The sequence below is a fragment of the Crocuta crocuta genome, unplaced genomic scaffold (assembly GCF_008692635.1).
Source record: "Crocuta crocuta isolate KB4526 unplaced genomic scaffold, BGI_CrCroc_1.0 scaffold33, whole genome shotgun sequence".
Classification (NCBI taxonomy): Eukaryota; Metazoa; Chordata; class Mammalia; order Carnivora; family Hyaenidae; genus Crocuta; species Crocuta crocuta.
In genome coordinates, this window is record NW_027529203.1 from 1,463,589 (window position 1) to 1,486,885 (window position 23,297).

Below are 23,297 nucleotides of genomic sequence, written 5' to 3' on the forward strand. Positions count from 1 at the left end.
TCTGTGATTCCCTCTCTCTCTGACCCTCCCCTGCTCACGCTGTCTCTCTCTCTCTCTCTCCTAGAAATAAATAAAACATTTAAAAAAATATATATATATATAAAACATAATATCTATTATACATATTTTCTCATCCATTTTTTATCTCAGGACTCACAATTTGAGAACTGCTGATTTAAATCTACGTACACCTAATCTGTGTTTAAACAAATACATATGCAGTTTTACAATATTTAGATTTAAGATTTGCTCTGAATATCTCATTATGTCCTCCTCTGCCGGCATGTGTACATACATGTGTGTGTCTGTATGTATGCTACATAAATAAAACAATACTGCTAACAGAAAATCTTTCTATCTCAATATGAAAGACAGAATAAAACATAATTACTGGGTTAGTCTTAACAGATGTGTATGCATATAAATTGGCATAAAAGTGACTATAAAATTAGGGCAATGTCACACATTTTATACAGAAAAATAGGAGAAAGAACAGTGATTTTCTTATTTTTGACAAATAACAGGGACTTCCCTTTGTGACAATAATCTGAAAATCTGAAAGACCTCTGAGTTAATTCCAAAGGTAGGTTTTTGCAAATCTAAAGGTTATTAGAGATAACCTCTAGAATATCTAGATATCCTTTGGTGATAGCTCTTCATTGTAAAAACTGGAGACAAAGCTTATCTCTAGATGGATTTATCTCTAATAAAAAATTAAAATGAAAACTCAGCCTCATACTATCTCCAAAGAAACATTGTTTAAAATAAGGGAAGATGAAGATAATTTATTTGCCTTTTATAAATGGAGAAAAAAATTTTAATTTACTCTTACAGTACTTTCCATTGTTCCACAGGTTATAAACTCAGCAAATAAAGTAAACTATTCCTTGATTTTTTTTCTATTTTTGCCTGAATCTACTGACTCATTTATGTATCTTCTACTTTATTGAACACTTTTTTTCCCACCCAGTACAGTGGTCAATAGAATGAGTCCCTGATAAATATAATTCAATAACTTAGTTACGAAAATAAGTCCCATAAAAGTTCTAGAGCAAAAATTGCTCCAAAATCTCAAAGCATAATATAGGTGAACAGTAAATCACTGCCACATTAATATTGATATACTATATTTCTCATGATATCAGATTTTTATATAAACATTATCAGATTGATAATAGAGATCAATTTAACAGAACATCTCATATATTTTAGATTAAAATTCCACATTGCACTATCACTAGTAAGTCTCTCAGAGTGAATGAAATTATCCAATAAAGTAAATAGTAAGCTGAATCCATAAGAAATTATCTTGGGCTAAGGAAACAGTAAATAATGTTCATTTTTCCTATGCTAAATGATCTAGTCTCTATAATTCAATTAATATTAGAATGCACCAATTATACATACTATTAGTTTGCTAATGATACAAACTTGAAGGAAACACTGGACCAAGACACAAACAGCTAGTAAAATTAAAAAGAACTAATATTATCAGCTGTGTAACTGTGACACAAGATATTACACATACTGTAGAACTGTGATTATAAAGCTTTTAGCACACCCATAAAATTTGAGGCTTTCAGATTCTTAAGAGGCGAAGAGAATGGGAGACATTAAGGGGCCTTTTGTATACATCAATTACAGAAACCTAATTTCTCTTTCGATTATAGAGTCACAGAGGTTACTGACTTGACTGAGAAATTGTCATGTATTTAAAAATAACACAGGAGTTCTTGGGTGGCTGAGCTGGTTGAGAATACAACTCTTTATATCAGCTCAGGTCATGATCTTGTGATCATGGGATCAAGCTCTGTGTTGGGCTCTGTGCTGAGGTTGGAGCCTGCATGGGATTCTCTCTCACTCCCTTCCTCTGCCCCTCCCCTGCTAGTGCTCTCTTTTTCAAAATGAATAAATATTTTTAAATAATACAAATGTTATTTTTTTTATTTTTAAAAATATTTTATTTATTTCAGAGAGAGAGAGAGAGAGACAGCGTGAGTAGGAGAGGGTCAGAGAGAGAGGGAGACACAGAATCCGAAACAGGTTCCAGACAAAATGGGCTACAGGCTCTGAGCTGGCAGTCAGCACAGAGCCCTATGCAGGGCTTGAACCCACGAACCACGAGATCATGATCTGAAACGAAGTTGGACGCTGAACCGACTGAGCCAACCAGGCGCCCCTACAAATATTTATGTAGAAGTATAACAATAAATTAAAAGAGAAATTAAAAAACCCCAAATTTAAAGCTGATCCCAAATTGTACAGCTGTTATCAGATTCTTCTACTCTATCCATACTACCATTTTTAGAATTTATTTTGTGGGGGGAAATGGCAAACTATTCCAAGATTCTGGCATGAAAACTATTTTGACTTAAAAAAAAATAGTGAAAACCCAGAAGATTCAAAAAACAGCTTTTTACCTCCCTTTCAACTGCCTAAAATGAATTTAGATAGAGGATCTGCTCAGGAACAGAGCCATCACCACAGATAACTACTTTATGATTTGAACTATGTATGGTAGGGAGGAATCTAGCAAGTCCTGTTTGATCAAAATTCTCTCCTTGTCCCATTGTTTATGAGTGGCCAAATGCTGGAAGCTGCACCGGCCTTTCTGGATGGCAGTCACATCAAGGAAATGACAATGTTTGCAACTCCTGCCATGAGAAATGAAAACTGGTATCTCCTTCTGCTACTACTGGCTCATGTTGGATATAAGCCTGTATTGACCAGGTATTGACCAGGCCTCACAATATTCCATATCAGACCCATATTCTGAATACAGATACCTCATAAGGAAAAGCATATTCCTGCCTTTACAAAAGAGATTTTAGATGAAAGCTCTATGGGCTTTCTATTGTCTTCATACTATTTTGTTAAAATTTTGTGATGTATAAATATCTGGAATATTTATACCTCGTTTTCTCCTTTGAGTTGTATATTAGTTAAGATGATCATTAAGAATTTTCCCCCCAGTTAACTATGAAAAACTGAGGAGTTTGGGGGCACCTGGGTAGCCCAGGTTAAGCATCCGACTTCAGCTCAGGTCATAATCTCACAGCTCCTGAGTTTGAGTCCTGCACTGGGCTCTGTGCTGACAGCTCAGAGCCTGGAGCTTGCTTCTGATTCTGTGTCTCCTTCTTCTCTGCCCCTCCCCAACTCAAACTTTGTCTCTCTCTCCCTCAAGAATAAATAGACATTAAAACAAATTTTAAAAAAAGGAAAAAGTGAAGAGTTTGATTTCTGATGCTATTAGAAAGAAGACTTAATCTACTTGCTGTTGGCTTTTTTGCAGCTCTTCAAAAAACAAAATAAAACAAAAAATATGTGGAGAAAATCATCAAACTGGTTGAAAAAATTCTCTTTGAAGGAACCCACTTAAAGTAAAGCTAGTATAAACCAAGCATCACAGAATATATGAATATTTGAGTTCTTCACAGCAAATATAGTTTTGTGATAATTGTGTATGAGGCACTGTACTAAATGGTACGTAAATGAAAATAAAGTGCAAAGGACAATCTATATTTTCAATACAAGCATCCTTTGGGGGTCTGAGTGGGAAATCCACCTGTAAAACAGATCATTACTATTCAGTGTGCTCAGTAATACAGTAGTTACAAACAAAATGCAAAGGAACTATTGCAGGAGACTAAATATCCATGGGAAAGGTAAGAAAGGAGCTCCAGTGGGAAATAATGTTAGAAATAAGCTGTGAAAGATAAGAGTTTCTCAAACAGAGAGAGTACTGAGGGAAAAAAAAATCATTCCAAAAAGAGAGAAGAGAGATTCATCCTCACCCTCCTTCCCTCTCTCTATCTTTTACTCTCTTTGTCTCTTTCTCTCTCTTATCTCACACACACACACACACACACACACACAGGATATGAATTGATTTTTTAAAGAAGTCCTAGGAATACTGAACATGTCGACCTCTTTGAGTGTTCAGATCTTAATTTCTAAGAAATTTCCAAATGTCGAGAGATTTTGAACCAGAATGTTCATGGTGACAGACTAGAAGACAAATTTTTTAAGGCACAGGAATTTCAGTGAATTAAATTATGTATTTCCATACATATCCTCACATCCTCAAAAATGTCAACTACTGAACTACACTGTTTTGGGAACACTTGTTTTATTATCCATTGCATATTGAGGGACTGGCCATTGTTTATGGCAAATGGTGGTATTGGCCTTTTATTTGTTTTTGCTTCTGAATCACAGATTCAGCATAGTTAATATATCGAAAAAGTTTAAAATACAGATTTTAAAAGTTGCAAGCAATGAGAACTTTTAACTTTTTAAGTCTATATAAATTAGTAAATGTTTTCCAGTTCTCAAACATATCTAAGTGGAAACCCTGGATCTGATACTAAAAAAAGTTTGAATCCCCTTATATTATGATTGAATAAAAGAGATATGACATTATAACTAAATTATGTAAGTTGTTTCTCTCTGGGATATTTTGTGGCTTCAAGGATACCTGTTTATAAAAGCATGAGTGTTTCTGATTAAAAAAATGTGTCTGCTTCACTAAATAGTGATCTATAAGAACCTAGATTATCTTTTGAATTTTGGACATGCACATAAAAACCTAATATGCATGACATCTGCCACCCTCCACTGAAGGACACAGATGTGAATGGCTATACTAGCAAGCATTTGGAGTACAATTTGAAAAACATCAATTATTACAATACCAACATTTTAGGAAAAATTTGCATTCAAATTATAGTTACATCGTTACCTTAAAAAAAAAAAGGAAGAACACAAGTAAAAAATTGATGATGCATTCTATCAACATATTAAAATATATTCCTCTTCTCATAGAAAATTTCAAATATACTTAAAAACACTGACATTTTTATTTTATTTATTTGTTTGTTTCTTTGAGAGAGATAGAGCACACACAAGCAGGGGAAGGGCAGAGGGAGAGGGAGAGAGAGGATCTTAAGCAGGCTGCATACTTAGCACAGAGCCTGACTTGGGACTTGTTCTCATGAAGGTGAGATCCTGACCTGAGCTGAAATCAAGAGTTTGGATGCTTCACTGACAGAGCCACCCATGAGCCTCTACACTGACATTTTTTTTAAAAAATGGGCTTTTGGGGCTCCTGGGTGGCTCAGTCTGTTAAGCGTAGGAATTCAGCTCAGGTCATGATCTCGCGGTTCATGGGTTCGAGTCCCGTGTTGGGCTTTGTGCTGACAGCTTAGAGCCTGGAGCCTGCTTCAGATTCTGTGTCTCCTTCTCTCTCTGACCCTCCCCTGCTCACACTGTGTGTCTCCCTCTCTCACAGAAATAAATAAAACATTAAAAAATTTTAAAAGATGAACTTTCAAAATAATCCTTTGTATTGGAAAAAACAAAAACAAAATAATTACTAGGCTCCTCCTTGACCAACCTGCTGGATAACTGAAATAGAAATGTATTACAAATTTCAAAATTAACAGTATTTGTTATCTAACTAAATTCACTTTAAATAAACATGTAGTTAACATAAACATGGTATTGTTAGCATGGAGATTTCACATAATTTTCTCTTTGAAAATACCAATCATTGATATCATATATATTTAGCTAAATATTTATAGTTAATTTTTATTGAAATATTTTTCTTTCATGTAGTGACATTGCTTATATTATTTTTGAAATTAAAAAATATAATAACCACAAAATAAGCAGTGTAGGTACATAATACATTAAACCAAAAATGGAACATATGAGAATGATTGTTTTTTAATCTAATCTCCCAGACTTCAACCCAACTTAATCAAGTAGTCTTCTTGACATGAATGGTAAAGCACTCAACTCTTAACTCTTTAACAGTTAAACATTCAGGGGTGCCTGGGTGGCTCAGTCTGTTAAGTGTCCAACTCTCGATTTCAGCTCATGTCATGATCTCTCTGTGAGATGGAGCCCTGCATTGGGCTCTGCATTGACAGTGCAAAACTTGCTTGGAATTCTCTCTCCACCTCTCTCACACCCTCCCTCGCATTCTCTCTCTCTCAAAAGAAATAAATAAACTTTAAAAACAAAACAGTTAAGTAGTTCAAAGATAAATCTATACATGAAAAAAGTTAAATTAGTAAAAATACTTAAATATATTCTTTCAAAAAAATTTACACAGTTAACATAGAACCTTTTTTTTTCTTTGGTTTACAACTTTCTGCTTTCAAACAAAATCTGATATGTGACCAACAAACCAAAAAAATCTATGTTTTATTTTTACTAACATGAATAGTTATTCAATTGTGTTTTTTTTAATTGACCTCTCTTCATAAACATACTTTTAAAAAAATTATTTGAAGGAGAGTGTGTGAGTGGGGGAGGGGCAGAGAGAAAGAGAGAGAGAGAGGGAGAGAGAGAGAGAGAGAGAATCCCAAGCAGGCTCCACGATGTCAGCACATTGCCCGATGTGGGTCTTGATCCCACAAACATAAGATCATGACCTGAGCAGAACAAGTCTTAGAGCCTCAACGGACTGAGCCACCCAGGTGCTCCTCTTTATAAACACAATTTTTAAGTCAAAGGTATAAACAATTAAACTTAATTTAATTTAAAACTGAAATATATATGTCCAATCTTTCCCTGAAGAACATTTTTTGAGAAATATAATAGGAATTTATAAGTGATGTTCTTAGATACTCTCATTTAACCTCCTAAACTCTCTATGGGATACATGCTATTTAGTCCTCCTGGATTTAAAAAACAGGAACTAAAATATTTAGAGTTTAGATTAAATACCAAGGATACATGGATTTGTAAATGGTGGAGAATATGGGATCAAAACCAGTGGTGTTTACTTTTTTTTTTTTTATTTCAGAGAGAGATTGAGAGAGAGAGAGAGAGAATGCACATGTGTGAGCAGGAAGGGGCAGAGAGCGAGGGATCCAAAGTGGGCCCCACACTGAGAGTTAGCCAATACCTGATGCAGGGCTCAAATTCCCAAACCCTGAGATCATGACATGAGCCAGTGGGATGTTTAGCTGCCTGAGTCACTGAGGCACCCCTCCTTTCTTCTTTTTTCAAGCACCAACTTGGCATTGCAAAAAAAAAAAAAAAACTACAACAACAACAAAAAAACCCTTGCCTTAAGGTACAATTTTTGGGCTAAGTACAAGGCGCTATATTAGCATTTTAAAAATTGCACATTTTTGGGGCGCCTGGGTGGCTTAGTCGGTTGGGCGTCCGACTTTTCGCTTAGGTCATGATCTCNTAAATCATTTATATTTGAAATGCTGACTTAACATAATAACTTTCCTGCCCCCAGGAAACTTCACAACTAAGTTAATTCATCTTTGTTTAGTTATGTTTTTGTAGGTTAAATGGCTGCTTTTATTTGACAAATTAAGCACTTTAGAATTTATTATTGAATCTTGATTTTAGCGGTGTGATTTCATTGCAGCTCTTTCAGTGCTCATATAAAAAATAAATAGTTTTGAGGTTTGAAATAAAGCTGAAACGTTAAAAGTGTTGTTCATATGATCAAATGAACAAACTTAAAGTGAACAATCACATCATTTTAAGGTTTGTCTTAATAAAAATTTTCAATATATAATTCTAATTGGGCATCATAAATAGTTTCTATATATTATATAATATTATATTGTCTCTATTTCAACTGGCTTAAAATAATATTTACATTTTTTAAATGGTGACAATTATCTGTGAACTAAATTTATTAAGAAGTAAATAAGGATAAAAATTTTATTTTTTGAGAACACAGGAGGGCAGAGACAGAGAGAGGGAGAGAGAGAGAATCCCAAGAATCCCACACTGACAGTGAAGAGCCCCATGTGGGGCTTGAACTCACAAACCACAAGATCATAACCTGGGTCAAAACCAAGAATCAGAAGTTTATCTGACTGAGCGCCCAGGTCAGCAACAATTTTCTTTAGTTTTAAGTAGTCTCAGGGAGCCTGAGTGGCTCAGTCCTTTAAGTGTCTGACTTAGACTCCAGTCATGATCTCAAAGTTGATGGGTTTGAGCCCTGCATTGACTCTGCTGACAGCTCAGAGCTTGGAGCCTGCTTCGGCTTCTGTGACTTCCTTTCTCTCTGTCCCTCCCCAACTTGTGCTGTCTCTCTGCCTCTCACAAACGAATACATGTTAATGTTTTTTCTTTTTTTAATTTTAAGTAAGCTCCACGCCCAATGTGGAGCTTGAACTCATGACCCTGAGATCAAGTATCACATGCTTTATGGACTGAGCTTGCCAGGTGACCTGTGGAATTTTTTTAAAAATCATGTTCTTATATTTGTATCAATATTCTGTGTAAAAACTCTTTTTGAAATGTTGTTATGGAATATATACTGTTTATCACTAGTAATAAGCCATTTATGTAATTAACAAACTTTTGTTATGTTATTTAAAAATGCATATTTATTTTGAGAGAAGGAGCAAGTGCTCAAGTGGGGAAGGGGCTGAAAGAGAGGGAGAGAGGGGATCCCAAGCAGGCTCCATGCTGTCAGCACAGAGGCTGACGGGAGGCTTAAACTCATGAACTATGAGATCATGCCCTGAGCTGAAACCAAGAATTGGATGCTTAACTGACTGAGCCACCCAGACACTTTTATGTGTTCAATACTTTGAAGATATTCTCTTCTACAATAAACACAACAATCCTAGGAAGAAATTTATTGCCATTCCCATTTTTTCAGAGGAAGAAACTAAGCCTATGGGAAATCAGATGAGAAGCCCAAAGGCACACAGTTGTCTGAGAAGGTGAGCATATATTGTCTCTAAATGTTAAACTTGAAAGGGAAATTTATATAGATTTCAAATATTTTGTTTGACTAATACTTTATATTGATTAGAAATCATTAGGTATGCTAAACTTGACACAGTATTAAAAAATCACCAACAATAAGGGGCGCCTGGGTACCTCAGTTGGTTAAGCGTCCGACTTTGGCTCAGGTCATGATCTCATCGTTCATGGGTTCGAGCCCTACTTCAGGCTCTTTGCTGACAGCTAACTCAGAGCCTGGAACTTGCTTCGGATTCTGTGTCTCCCTCTCTCTCTGACCCTCCCCTGCTCACACACACACTCTCTCTCTCTCAGAAATAAATAAAACATTTAAAAAAATGTTTTTTGAATCACCAACAATGAGACATTTTAGGTTAGTGCTTCTTCCAAAAATAAGAAAAATGATTCTAAAAATTGATTTGGAAGGTTACAGCAAATATTGTCAGCTAGAACAGAAGAGCGCAAAATTGTATTTCAAATAATTTAAGATGATAAACTGTTAAGGATAGCTCAAATTATCATATAAGTAAATATGACAAACATCATGACTCATGTTTAAATTATAAATCACATTGGCAAAAGATGACCTGACATATAAGTGTTATTGTCTTAAGTAATTAAGCAAACTTTTTGATACTTCCTTAATGATATCTATTATTTCTATTTCTTCTTTCCTATTTTCCTTGCAAGTATGGTAGTGCAGCCTATGTTTTATTTGAGAAGGATATGCCTCCCATCTACAATCTTTCTTGTCTCCATTTATCTGCTCACTTCTTGAAGATTAAAATTTTAAAAAGACTATGTCTTGAGCAGGTGCCTTCCATTGTAGCTATGTACAGAACGGTCACACTATTTAGACCTATGGAACCTCAGAGCTCATGTTAATAAGACTCTTTGTGGTGGGAGAGGGAGGGAAGATGATTGTAACTAATAGTCAATGACACATAAAAATATGGAGGGTACAGTACTAGATTCAAGGCACTTCATTTAGCTGTGTGATCTTTCTTTTATGCCATGTTCATTCCAACTTTAGGATTTATCTGTCCTAACTTATCATTAATTACATTAGAACAGTTTTGTAAGGGTAAGGAAAATGACCATAATAAATATATGCAATTCATACAATAAATAAATACAATGGAGATCCATAATTATTAACATGGATGTGTAAAAGTAATTAGTGTGAATGAAGAAAAAGTTACATATAAAGGTATGTCGCTGCTGCTTTCATTGGTTATTCAAGAACATATTTAGTGTCTTAAAACAGATGTTAAGTGGTCATTTACAAAAAGTTTTATACTTCATGTGAAGTATGCAGTAGTGTGAAATGGCTTCAAAATAAATGTGAAATAAATGTAAGTAAGAATCTCTAATGTGCCTTTCACTCTCATTACATTAATAAATACAACTTTATGTTCATTATGCAGATAAGAGGAGAGGTCCCAAATAAATATTTTTGATCTAAAATATTTAACACTTTTAGAGACATCTTTGGAGTTACTTCTTCATTAAAATATTTTAATGTATTATATCAAGTATCTTTCTATAGTATCACAGTCATCAAAATAATTGTCAGTTTGGATTGTATCACGTTTTGAAAATTCTTTTGCATACTGATATTTATTCCTAAAGAAATTTTGAAGAATTAACTTTAAAGTAGAAATATGTCTATGCTTTCATGCAGAAAAATGGTAACTCAAGATGCTCTGGGCATCTTAATATAAAAGGAATAGGCAGAGGTTTTCTTACACCTCTATGGGAGTATTCTGCAGCTTGTACCGAAAATTGTTGGAGGCCGGCTCCAGTAGGTCCAGGGGTCCCTGAAGGATGGATGGTGTCAGCGAGAGAGAGTGAGAGAGCCTCGAATTCTTTCTGATCACCAGGCAGCCATCTCTGTCCTGTTGGTTTTGGTGTCTTTATTTACAGGTCAAATGACAACATGAGATCAGAAAAAGGAATTTTTACAATGAAAACCCTTTGTAATAAGATGCTTTGGAAGGTGTACAGAAACAGGTTTTACATAAGTATTCTTGCAGAATTACCCCAATCATAGTGAGGTTGAGTAAATCTTACAACTAAGGAAATAACAGGATGTTCTTAGGGAAAAACAGGATGACATACATATTTGTTCTAAGTTAATAATGCAAAGGTTAGGACATAGGTTAAGTTGTATATAGATAGGCTGGGAGTCATTCTGTCTGGCTCACAAGAGGACAAATGGTTTTGAGCTGGTTAATAAGTTGTTTGTGGAAATTTGTTTTTACTTGATGTTGAATGTGTAAACACCATGGAGGCCCTAAATATGTTGGCCTTTGTGTTTGGGTTATGTTTTAGCTACTCTTATCTATCCTCATCCCAGCCACCAGCGTAAGGGAGGGTATTTGTGGAAAGTAGGCCTTAGGGAAGGGACTCCCATACATCATCAGTTAGAAAAGGTATAAGTAAGGGCGCCTGGGTGGCTCAGTCGGTTGCACTGTCTCTCTCTCTCAGGAATAAATTAAAAAAAAAAAAACATTAAAAAAAGAAAAGGTATAAGTATTAACTTAAGTTCCACTCTTATCTGTTCCTTAACTCCAAATTAGGCTCTTTGTCTCGGGGCCAGGCTCAATTGTAACACTTGTGTTCTTAACCCCCTTTATTATCTAAGACTTGGGTCTACAAGGCCCATAGAAAGAACCTTTTGACAATCATCCACAGTGCTTTCATCTAAAATCTAATTTGAAGAGGCAGGAATATGCTTTTCCTTATGAGGTTTCTGTGTGGGGAATATTGGTCTGATTTGGAATATTGTGAAGCCTGGTCAATACCTGCAGGCTCATTTCCAACATGAGCCAGTAGTCGCAGAAGGAGATACCAGTTTCACTTCTCATGGCAGGAGCTGTGCAAACGCTGCCACTTCCTTGCTGTGACTGTCATCCAGTGAGGCTGGTGTGACTCCCAGCAAAAAATCACATATATTATAATGCAATTTAAGTTATTAATATGTTGACATATTAACATAATGTTATTATATTAAAGTGATTTCTAGATGGAAATGAAAACTATAATTTAGAGTGTGGTATTTAATCAGCATCTAAATAATAAATATGTACATGTTGAGATAATAAGAAATGCTTGCTATTAATTAACATAATTGTTTAGGTAGGTATGGATGAGGCACAATTTAAAAATGGCAACCTTCCTGTTTATGGAAATGTAATCACAAGACATAATGGAGATCCCTCCTTTTCCTTTAAGCTTTAGCTAAATTACAAAGACCAAACAAACAAAAAAAGCAAACCACCACCACCAGTACCAGAACAACAGAAAACAACCTTAAAGGAAGGCATGAAACTGCAAGGACAACAAACAAAAGAAGAAAGACACAAGCAAGAAGACAGAACAACTTAACTTTAAAGACAAAAAAGGAAAAAGTGAATTCATTTCCTTAGCTCATGGAAAAGGCTGAAATTCATTGCTGCAAGAAGAAAACCAGAAAAAAGTATTTACCTATGAAACTCCAAGTTTGCAAAATTAGCACAATCAGGAACATTAAAAGTTGGAATGGAATGGTGAAGTTTGAGATTATAATTACTTGTTGAAAGTCCTACATACTTAGCATTTACAAACCCAGATTTTTTCCCTTCAAACACACATTGCTATTAGAACACTTGCCCCCCATAAGAGAATATCAATTCATTTTTTTGAAATTGTTGCAGTAGAGGGACTCTGCTTTTGGAGATACAAATCACATAGAGACGTAGGAATGCTTTCATGAAACCAATCAATGAAAGAAGCTCTATTATAATAAACTGTGAGATTTCCACATGCTATCCTATTCTTAGTTCTCAGAACACAAGGTTAATGCCTAGCCCAGCTTCTATTTGCATCATAGACTTGTGCCTTATGGAATTTTCAGTGTGGTAAGCCAAGCTAGAATTAGGAAGTATTGGCAAAGATATGGCAAAAAAATGACTCTTGTACATTAATGATGGAGTCTAAATTGTTCCAATTACTTTAAACAACTAGCATATGTATATCATATGATCCAGCAAAACTACTCCTAGGAAACCAATAAAAACATGTGCATATGTACAATCACAAAAAAAGACATTTACAAGAATATTTAGATAACAGCACTATTTGTATGAGCCCCTAAATAGAATCTACCTACATTCCAGTGATCAACTAAATAGATAATATAATGATAGTATATTTATACATTACTATAGAATGAGAACAAACATACCAGCATCGTATGCATGGGTACAATGGAACTAATAAATAAAGTCTTAAACAAAAGAAGCTAGACACAGAAAAATTACATATTGTATGATTCTACTTATATAAACATGATGGGGGTTTCAAGAGTGCTGGTAAAGTTCTATTTCTCAGTCTGAGTACTGGCTACATTAAATTTGCTCAGTTTGTGAAAATATTATGAACTGTATACATTTGAAATGTATATTTGCCTATTTCTGTGATTCTTCAGTTAAAATTTGATTTCTCTATATGCATACACATACATGTTCACAGATATGTACACATATATGATATTTCTACATATAATACTCATATATTTATTTTACATGAATATTATCAGACATTTGTAGGTAGGTTCTTAAGTGAAATGGATTGAGAAAACAATACATTAAAACTAAGAATGAAAAGAAAACACAGAGGAAAAAGAACTAATGAAGGAGTAGAATTTTCTTTGCCTGCAAGTATAATTAATATCCACTGAGAGATAAAATAATGTAAACTGAAACAAACTCATTACAAGCACAGGAAGATCAAGTTGAGGAAATGTTCTGGGAAACAAAATAAGAAATCAAAAGAAAAAATGGAACACGTGTGTGTATGTGCGTGTCTATTATAGTAAGTGATTAGACCAAGAAGCTCAATATTCAAATTATACAAGTTCCAGCCAAATAGACAATAAACACTGAAAGAAAAGAAATGAGAAAAGTAATAATACTAGATATTTCCCAGACCTGGATGACAAGACATATAAGTCATTAAATGCTCAGCAGAACAAACAGAAGTAAGCCTCAGTGTGCTGGTTTCCAGAGCGAAAAGCTTCCAGAGAAAAACAAACAAATGAATATTAACAAATGGGTAAAATATAATTGAAAGTTAGAATAAAGTCCTTTTCAGATACACAAGATCTCTGGGAGCTGAAGATTTATGTGCTCCTCAAAACTGACAACTATGTAATAAAAGAGAAGCCAAAGAAATTGGGATGCTACCATAAAAAAAAGACATGAAGGTAATTCAGAACATAATAACAAAGGAAAAGATCAGGAAATTGGCTGGAAGCCAACTTAGAAAGGATACACTACAGATTGGATGAGGAAGACTACGGTTATAATCTCACAGCTACGGGGCGCCTGGGTGGCTTAGTCGATTAAGCGTCCGACTTTCGCTTAGGTCATGATCTCACGATTCGTGGGTTCGAGCCCCGCGTTGGGCTCTGTGCTGACTGCCAGCTCAGAGCCTGGAGCCTGTTTCATTCTCTGACTCCCTCTCTCTCTGATCCTCCCCTGCTCACGCTGTCTCTCTCTCTCTCCTAGAAATAAATAAAAATTAAAAAAATATTTCTAAAAAAAAAATCCCACAGCTACAAGGGAATGAATTCTGCTAGCACCCTTGGATATTTTAGAAGCAAATATTTCACTGGGTTCAGATGAGAACCCAGAACTGTGGCCTTGAGATATTCTAATCAGAGGACCCAGCTAAGCCACATCCAGACTCCTGACTAATAGAACCGTGAGATAGTAAATGTGTTTGGTATTGAGCTGTCAAGTCTGTGGTCATCTGTTACGTAACACAGAAAACTAGTACAATATTTAGTTTCACAGCATTTATTTCCCAATAGAAAGCTGTTGGCCTATTTCAGTTTTCTCTTTATTTCATCTCCTTCATGTGCCAGATTTGGTCACACACTTGCAAGTCCTCCCCAGGCTCAATTCACATGAAGAAGCATTTCATACTTTACCCCAAGGTGGGAGAAAGGAGTAGTAGTACTGTTGCAATAGGCTTTCTTAAAATAGCATGTATAATCCTATAAAATTCAATAATTTGATGATTTTTTTAACTTCAGAAACTTTTAAATAACGTAACATGCATAGGATTTTCCAAAAGGGAGGTGTTAATATTTAGTATGCCATGAAATTATCTGATCAAGTAAGTCTCTCAAAGCAGCTATGAACAGTTCTTGGGAAATTATGCTGCTTAGAACAGTTTAGGAACTATAGGCCCAGACTTTATGTTGCCCATTATGTTAAAGCAAGGGATGGATAGTGTGAAATACGAAATGATGTTTATTTTCCCACAGAGCAACTGTAAGTCATCCATGAATGAGAAAAATCAGACTAACTTTTATTGAAATTTTACCGTGTACCAGGCACTGTGCTAGGTTAATGCACTCATTAGGTCATTTCTTCCTCAGCATAATATTATAAGGAGATAATATTCACACTTTACCAGCTTTAGATATGGAAGTCCAATGGGAATGAGAAACTTGCATAAGGTCCACATCTACCAAGTTCAAGGTTTAGACTCAAACCCAACTGGTCCTGGATCCTAATTTTATATCTTCTTACCATGTAATTCCATTTTTAAGGACATGCACAAGTGCATGTTATTGTGTTTGTAAGCAGAGCTGTTAATGAAGAAATTATGTAAATATTGACTGTTTAGTCCCATTTGGCAAATGAATATTGTTTCATTTATATAATTAAATGATTGTTAGAAACTTACTAAAATCCATAACATAGTTTCAGTCAACAATCAATATTCCCTCGATGCCTTCTGAGAAACAAGACATCACTTATTGATAATTATATTTTCTGCCTTTTGCATTACTTAACCAGGTTTTTAAGTATTTGTATATTAAAGTGTGATTCTATATTTAAAAACTGACATGTAAATTTTAAGAGACCATCTTTGAATGCCAACCTTCCCTTCTAACATAAACAGATAGAAGAGACCTGTGTGGCACATGTTTGCTCAAATGCTTACTGGGTAATATCCCTATCAGCAGAGAAAACTCACCTTTTCCCCTAAGGCAAAGTTAAGGACTTTGCCTAAATATACCTACCCTAAAGTCAAAGATTTGGCAAAATCTGGGGTGCAAATTTTAAACTTCATAAGAATTTTGAATTTTTATCCATGATAGTTTTAATGCAAATGTGTAAAACTTTCAAAAACAAAACCCTGTTACAATTAGTCTATTGATTTGGAAAATTAGGATGAATTGAACAGAGCTGAAAACATATCTCAAGGTAAACATCCCCTTAATTTCTTTTCTCTGACTTCGGATTATAGTATTTGAAATGAGAGACTCCCACAAATATATGAAAACAAAGAGTTAACAGTTCCTCCCACTGCTCTATGAGCTGTGTCAAGATAAAGCTGTTTCAATCTGACCATTGATTTAAAAAATCAGGATACTCTTAGTAAAATGTTTAAAAACCAAATACATTGTCTTTTGGAAATGATAGCTAACTAATTTCCTACTAGGGAGTAAAAGAGCCTCTGATTGATTGATTAGTCTCTTTTCTTATCCCAGAGGAAAATGAGTCCAAGGACTATATTCTTCAGAGAGGGTAGATGAGTAATGATCTTTATTCTAGCACTAGTTTTCATTCCATGGAAATGAACTGAACTGAGAGCTTTGGATGACTCATAGATCTCATGATAAACCCTTAGCCAACTATCAAACCTAATTTCCATTGCAAAGATCTATTAATGACAATTCATTTTATTGAGAGCTGTCTTACATTTGATGATTTGTGTTGCACTCTTGAAGAAATACCTATCTCCTAAAGAAGTTGAATTTGTATTATTTTTAATAAATAAACAATGATTTGTATAACTTATCTGAATTTTAAGCATATGCCTTAAATCTTTTTTTCTTTTAAAGAAAAATTTGAACTTTTGGTCAAGACAGTGTAGTACATTCATCCATGAATCTCCAAATATGTAAAGAAACTTGAAAAAATACAAAAAGACAAAACTTATCCGTGTTTAAAAATAAAATCAAACGTCCTTAGGCCTTGTGAAGGTAAAAATGACAATGGACAAAGTTACACAGGCATTGAAGAATATTTAAGGCAATACGGAAGAGAAATCAGAATTTCTGACTTCAATTCTAATAAAACAAAGGCCTAGAGAGTTTTTGAAAGCTTACTGAGGTGGCGGTGGGTGCATTCAGAGCCTTGAGTATTTGCTAACTGACCTCACACATCTGAAAAGTAAACTCATGTATCTCTGGGAACTGGAGGTAGTTTTACAATTTAGAACTAGGTGTAAACTAGTTCCGGATGTAAACTCATACTTTCCCAACAGAGACTAGGAGATAGAGGACACTCATTATTGATGCTTACATTTCATAGGGCTGGCTCCCCGCTCCTTGAAAAAGATAGTCATGGATTGTAAAACTGACAAGAGGCTTTTTAAAATATTTACATTTCAAAGAGGACCTGTAAAGAATTTTCAATGACAAGATTTCAAAAGTAATTGCCATAAGAAAAGTGAGTGAGTGAGGACTTTTATAGTTTGGCCATCTGGATTCTATAAGGGCCAGGTAAGAGAGAGGTCAGGGACCTAAAGGCAGGAAGACATCTGTCTAAAGTTTATTCTGATAGAATCATTAAGACTTGCTTGGTTAGTCTTGGGGTGCCTGGGTGGCTCAGTCCGTTAAGCATCTGACTTCAGCTCAGGTCATGATCTCACGGTTCGTGGATTTGAGTCCCGGTTGGTGGATTTGAGTCCCGTGTCGGGCTCTGTGCTGACAGCTAGCTCAGAGCCTGGAGCCTGCTTCAGATTCTGTATAACCCTCTCTCTTTGACCCTCCCCTGCTCACTCTCTCTCTCTCTCTCTGAGATACATTAAAAACAAAAAACAAAACAAAACATTAAGACCTACTTGGTTAGTCCAAAAAGGGAAAAGTGATTGTTCTTGAATCCCTGGGCCAAATGAGTCTAGATTCCAGTGATTATAATTAAGTTTGGTTTCTGAAGGAAAATGGGGCTACAAGTGATTTATGTGTGACATGGGTCTGAGCCAGTATAACTGCTTTCTACCAGGGCTGTATATACTTTCACTCCCTTTCATATAATCTGAATCTAACTAAATGCAGTCAGTTGTCATCACTATTTATGGGTGGAAGGACTAAAGACACAGGCATAGATTTAAAACCAGGAGGTGAAGAGAACCATCGTTCTCCAACTAGGTCAGCAATCTTTTCAACCACCTTAGGATAGGAATCTTGACTGACCATTGTAAGAACACATTCTGAATAACGGACAGGAGACTAGTAAAATACAGTAGCAACAAACCGAAAGCAAATATGCAAACAAAAAGTGCCTTGGACATAGGGGGAAATGACAAGAAAAAAACCCAATTCAAAGTGTTTAGGCATACAATGAGAGTAAAAAAGACCAATGAAATTTAATAGAGCTCCCCAAAACAGATCTGCAAATTACTAGGGAATTGGGATTGAAATTGCTGTGGAGGGAGTTCAGTTTAGAAATTTAGACAGGGTAGTTGAGGGAACTCAGAGGAAAATAACATTTAAGCAAGGATATGAAGGAAGTTGAGAAGTTAGTCCTGAAGATATCTGGGAGTTGGGTGAGGAGATGCAAGAGGCTGAAGAAATAATGAGTGCAAGGGTTTAAGGAACAGCAAGGACACCATTGTGAAGACTTGAAGGCAATGAGATCAGAAATGTAATAAGAGACCAGTTTGTAAAGGGCTTGTGAGGATTTTGATTTATGGAAAGTTTTGAGCAGAAGAGTTTTATGACGTGACTTACATTTTAAAGGGGCCATTCTAGCTGCTATGTTTAGACTAAATGGATAGCAAGCAAGTACAAGGTGGGATGAGGGTAGAGGATCAACTTCATTAATGCAGGTGAGCAGTGATTGTGACTTGACCCAGAGTATTGCTTATAATGTGTGGTCATGGTTTTATATAATATATAAAGAGTTAGTAACCATAATATTTCATTGTTACATATTTTCAAATTCTGCTATAGGTACCAAACTGAATTGCCGGGAGCAGCGCCGGCCTCTCTGGATGGCAATCACGGCAAGGAAGTGACAATGTTTGCAGCTCCTCCCATGAGAAATGAAAACTGGTATCTCCTTCTGCTACCATTAGCTCATGTTGGATATAAGCCTGCTGGTATTGACCAGGCCTCCCAATATTCCATATCAGACCCATATTCTGAATACAGATACCTCATAAGGAAAAGCATATTCCTGCCTTTACGAAAGAGACTTTAGATGAAAGCTCTATGGGCGATTGTCAAAAGGCTCTTCCTATGGGCCTTGCAGATCCAAGACTTAGATAATAAAGGGGGTTAAGAACACAAGAGTTACTATTGAGCCTGGTCCCATATCAGAAGAGCCTAATTTATAGTTAAGGTACACATAAGTACAGAACATAACTTACTAATTGCTGATGTATGGCAGTCCCTTCCTCAAGGCCTACATTCCACAAACACCCTCCCTTACACTAGCAACTGGGATGAGGATAGATAAGAGTAGCTAAAACATAAACCCAGGTGCCAAGATGGACACATTTAGGCCCCCATGAGGACTTCCACACACAAACCAATTCAGAAACATTCATCCTCTTGAGAGTCAGACAGAATGACTCCTAGCTTATCTATATACAACCTAACCTATATGTTATCCTGTCTTTCACTAAGAGCATCCTGTTATTTTCTTGGTTGTAAATTCACCATGACTGGGATAATTCTGTAATTGATATCACAAAAGACCTCTCATTGTAAGAAATTTCTTTTCTCTGACCTCATATGGTTGTTGAACCTTTAAATAAAGACACCAAAACCGACAGGACAGAGATGCCTGCCTGGTGATCAGAAAGAATCTCGGGGCTCTCTCATTCTCTTTCGCCGACACCGTCCATCCTTCAGGGACCCCTGGACCTGTCGGAGCCGGCGCGGCCTCCGACACTGAATCAGCATCCCCTCTATTTGAGAAGTAAGCCTCTCAGAGATATAAATATTTTCTTATTAAAGTATTCAATAATTTCTTTTCCTTATGTAACTAAATTTTCTTCTTCATTTGTTAAATGATATTTTAAAGGCAAAATGGCCACTTATACAAAGATAAAATAACCATGCTTTAAAAGATTTTAATTCATTATCAATGAGGAAACAAGTGAGATGTTTCAACAAGTGCAAAGGAGAAGTCAAAGAAACAAAAACTAATATGTGGTAAAAAATGCTGAAATAATTTATAAAATGAACCCCAGAGGTTTTTGTTGTTGTTGTTTTTAAAACAGGGGCTATGGGGATGCCTGGGTGGCTCAGTCAGTTAACCGTCCAACTTCAGCTCAGGTCATGATCTCACAGTTCGTGGGTTCGAGCCCCATGTCAGGCTATGTGCTGACAGCTAGCTCAGAGCCTAGAGCCTGCTTCGGATTCTGTATCTCCCTCTCTCTTTGACCCTTCCTTGTTCACACTGTCTCTCTCTCTCACACAAATAAATAAAAACATTTAAAGCAATTTAAAAAAATGAACAGGGGATATAGTCAATTGAGATTTCACCAAGCCAGTTTTATTTTCACAACTATAGAAAATACTTATGTATTGCTATTATTTATAATTTAGAAAATTATAAATTAGTTTAAAGGCATCAAAAAGCTAGGATCAATCAGATAACCTGAATGGTAAGCCCTAAAAAACTCATATATAGGGACACCTGGGTGGCTCAGTCGGTTGAGTGTCCCACTTCAGCACAGGTCATGATGTCACAGTTCATGGGTTCGAGCCCTGCATCAGGCTTCATGCTGACAGCTCAGAGCTGGGATGGAATCTGCTTCGGATTCTGTGTCTCCCTTGTACTCTGCCCCTCTCACACTTGCACTCTGTCTCTATCTCTCTCAATAAATAAACATTTAAAAATATACATGTATCTTTTCATTGAAGATACCTAGTAATCTTTTTTTAAATTCTAAATATCATTACAATTCTAGAAAGTAATATAGTTTAAAAATAACTCATAAAACCTTGATTAGAAATAATAATTCATAGAATCAATTTTGAGGTAAAAAATATAAACCCAGGCAATCAAATACTAGATGAATAATAAAAGGACACATACCTATAGCCCATACCTTTCCCAACTATGCTAATACTTCAACCCTATAAATAATCAGAATTCTTAAAGGGGACTTATAGGTGTGGTCAAAATGAGTCAACTTTGACTTCTGATTACAATTTTGTCTTTAATGGCCTCAAACAATTATCCTTGACTTTCTTTACCAAATATGCGTTTAATATGGCAGAAGGCAGTAAAAGAGATTTTGCAGAATGAACACACCATCTGGAAGTCAAGGTATTTTTTTAATGTATACATCAATAGATAAAGCCTTACACTGTGGTTCTTTGCTATCTAAATTATTTTTTTTCAAATAGTTTATTGTCAAGTTGGTTTCCATATAACACCCAGTGCTCGTCCCCACAAGTGCCCTCCTCCATGCCCATCTCCCCCCCACACCCATCAGTCCTCAGTTTGTTCTCAGCANTTCCATATATTTTTAAATTTTTTCTCTAATTGCATGATTGGCCCATTCATTTTTTAGTAGGGTTTCTTTAACGTCCATGTTTTTGGAGGTTTTCCAGACCTTTCCTGTGGTTGATTTCAATTTTCAAAGCATTATGATCTGAGAGTGTGTGTGGTATGATCTTAATTCTTTTATATTTATTGAGGGCTGCTTTATGTCCCAGTATGTGATCTATCTTGGAGAATGTGCCATGCGCACTTGAGAAGAAAGTAAATTCCCTGGCTTCAGGATGTAAAATTCTAAATATATCAGTCAGAAACATTTGGTCCAATGTGTCTTTCAAATTTATAATTTCTTTAGTGATTTTCTATCTGGTTGACCTATCCATTGCTATAAGTGGAATATTAAAGTCCCCTGCTATGAGCACATTCTTATCTATAAGCTTGTTTCTGTTTGTGATTAATTGTTTTAAATATTTAGGTGGCTCCCATATTTGGTGCATAGACATTTATGATAGTTAGTTCTTCCTGATGGATANCCATTGAAATATGTGGGTTTAGAGTCATTGTGTCCTTTTTGGGGTTCATGTTTGTGGTGGTGTCTCTGGTATCTTTGTTCCTTGCAACATTTCCTTCAGAGCGTCCGCTCAGTGTTTCTTGTAGGGCTGGCTTAGTGGTGACAAATTCTTTCAATTTTTGTTTATTTGGAAAGACTTTTATCTCTCCTTCTTTTGAATGACGGGCTTGCTGGATAGAGGATTCTTGGCTGCATATTTTTTGTTCATCACATTGAAGATCTCCTGCCATTCCTTTCTGGCCTGCCACGTTTCAGTAGATAGGTCTGTCACCACTCTAATAGGTTTCCCTTTGTATGTTAGGGCCCTTTTCTCCCTTGTTGCTTTCAAAATTCTCTCTTTGTCCTTATGTTTTGCCATTTTTACTATGATATGCTGTGCCGAAGATCGATTCAAATTACGTCTGAGGGGAGTCCTCTGAGCCTCTTGTATTTCAGCGTTTACTTCCTTCCCCAGTTCGGGGAAGTTCTCTGCTATAATTTGTTCCATGACTCCTTCAGCACCTTTCTCTCTCTCTTCCTTTTCTGAGTTTCCTATGTAACGTATATTGTTGCGTTTGACCGTATCGCTGAGCTCTCGAACTCTTCTTTCATGTTCCTGGATCAGTTTAGTTTGTCTCTTTTTTTCTCAGTTTCCTCTTTTTCTATAATGGTGTCTTCTAAATCACTTACTCTTCTTTCTGCCTCTTTAATCCGTGCATTGGACACCTCTAATTTATTATGTATCTTATTTATCGCATTTTTAAATTCATCATGCCTATTTTTATTCTCCATGTTGTTTGTAGCCATAGTTTCTTGATGTCCTCTATGCTTTTTTCAAGCCCAGCTATTAATTTTATGATTATTGTTCTAAAATCTTGTTCAGTTATGCTGCTTATATCTGTTTTGAGCAGTTCATTAGCTGTCATTTCTTCTTGGAATTTTTTTGGAGGAGAGCTCTTTCATTTAGTCATTTTAGTTAGCTTTCTGTCTCTTATTAGTTTTAAAGACTTGTTATGTTCTCTGAACCTGTGAGCGCTGCTGTATCCAAGAAGACTCTTTGTCCGTCCAGGGCCTATCCTTTCAGAGAGTGTTTTTTTGAATGGTATCTCTTGGTCTTATTGAGACCTTGGTTATTTTATTTTCCTACTCGTAGTGATATTTGGGACTCTCTACCATGTGTACTTTGGCTTGTTTCTTGAGGTAGCCCGGCAGCGCCGCTGGGGCTCCGACCTCATGGTCCCTGCTTCTGAGGAGATTATGGTCTAATAGAAATTCCAATCCTGGGAAGCCAGCTGCTGCCGCACCATCCAGCCAGGCCCTGCCGCAGGGACCTCAGGGGCTCCATGGCCAGGAAAATCGCCAACCAGCAGCGGTGGGGACAGCCAGCGAAGGGGAGGAGCTAAATTATTTTTTAATTATATCTTCAATGGTTTTGGAAAGAGAAAATTATTGTCTCTGTTCATTGAAAAATTCCTCACTTC

General features: G+C 35.9%; 1 protein-coding gene across 3 annotated transcripts in view; it reads left to right on the forward strand.

Moving 5' to 3' along the window:
• Window positions 1-19,327, forward strand: part of LOC144226839 (uncharacterized) — a 394,135-nt gene extending 374,808 nt beyond the window's left edge. For all 3 annotated transcript variants that reach the window (XR_013333755.1, XR_013333757.1, XM_077758355.1), the window contains one exon: window positions 18,761-19,327. Coding sequence is in view for 1 of the 3 variants with exons in the window: in XM_077758355.1 (XP_077614481.1) it covers window positions 18,761-19,010 (250 nt within the window). In the remaining 2 variants the exon portion in view is untranslated. The remainder of the gene's footprint in view (window positions 1-18,760) is intronic.
• Window positions 19,328-23,297: the final 3,970 nt, after the last annotated feature.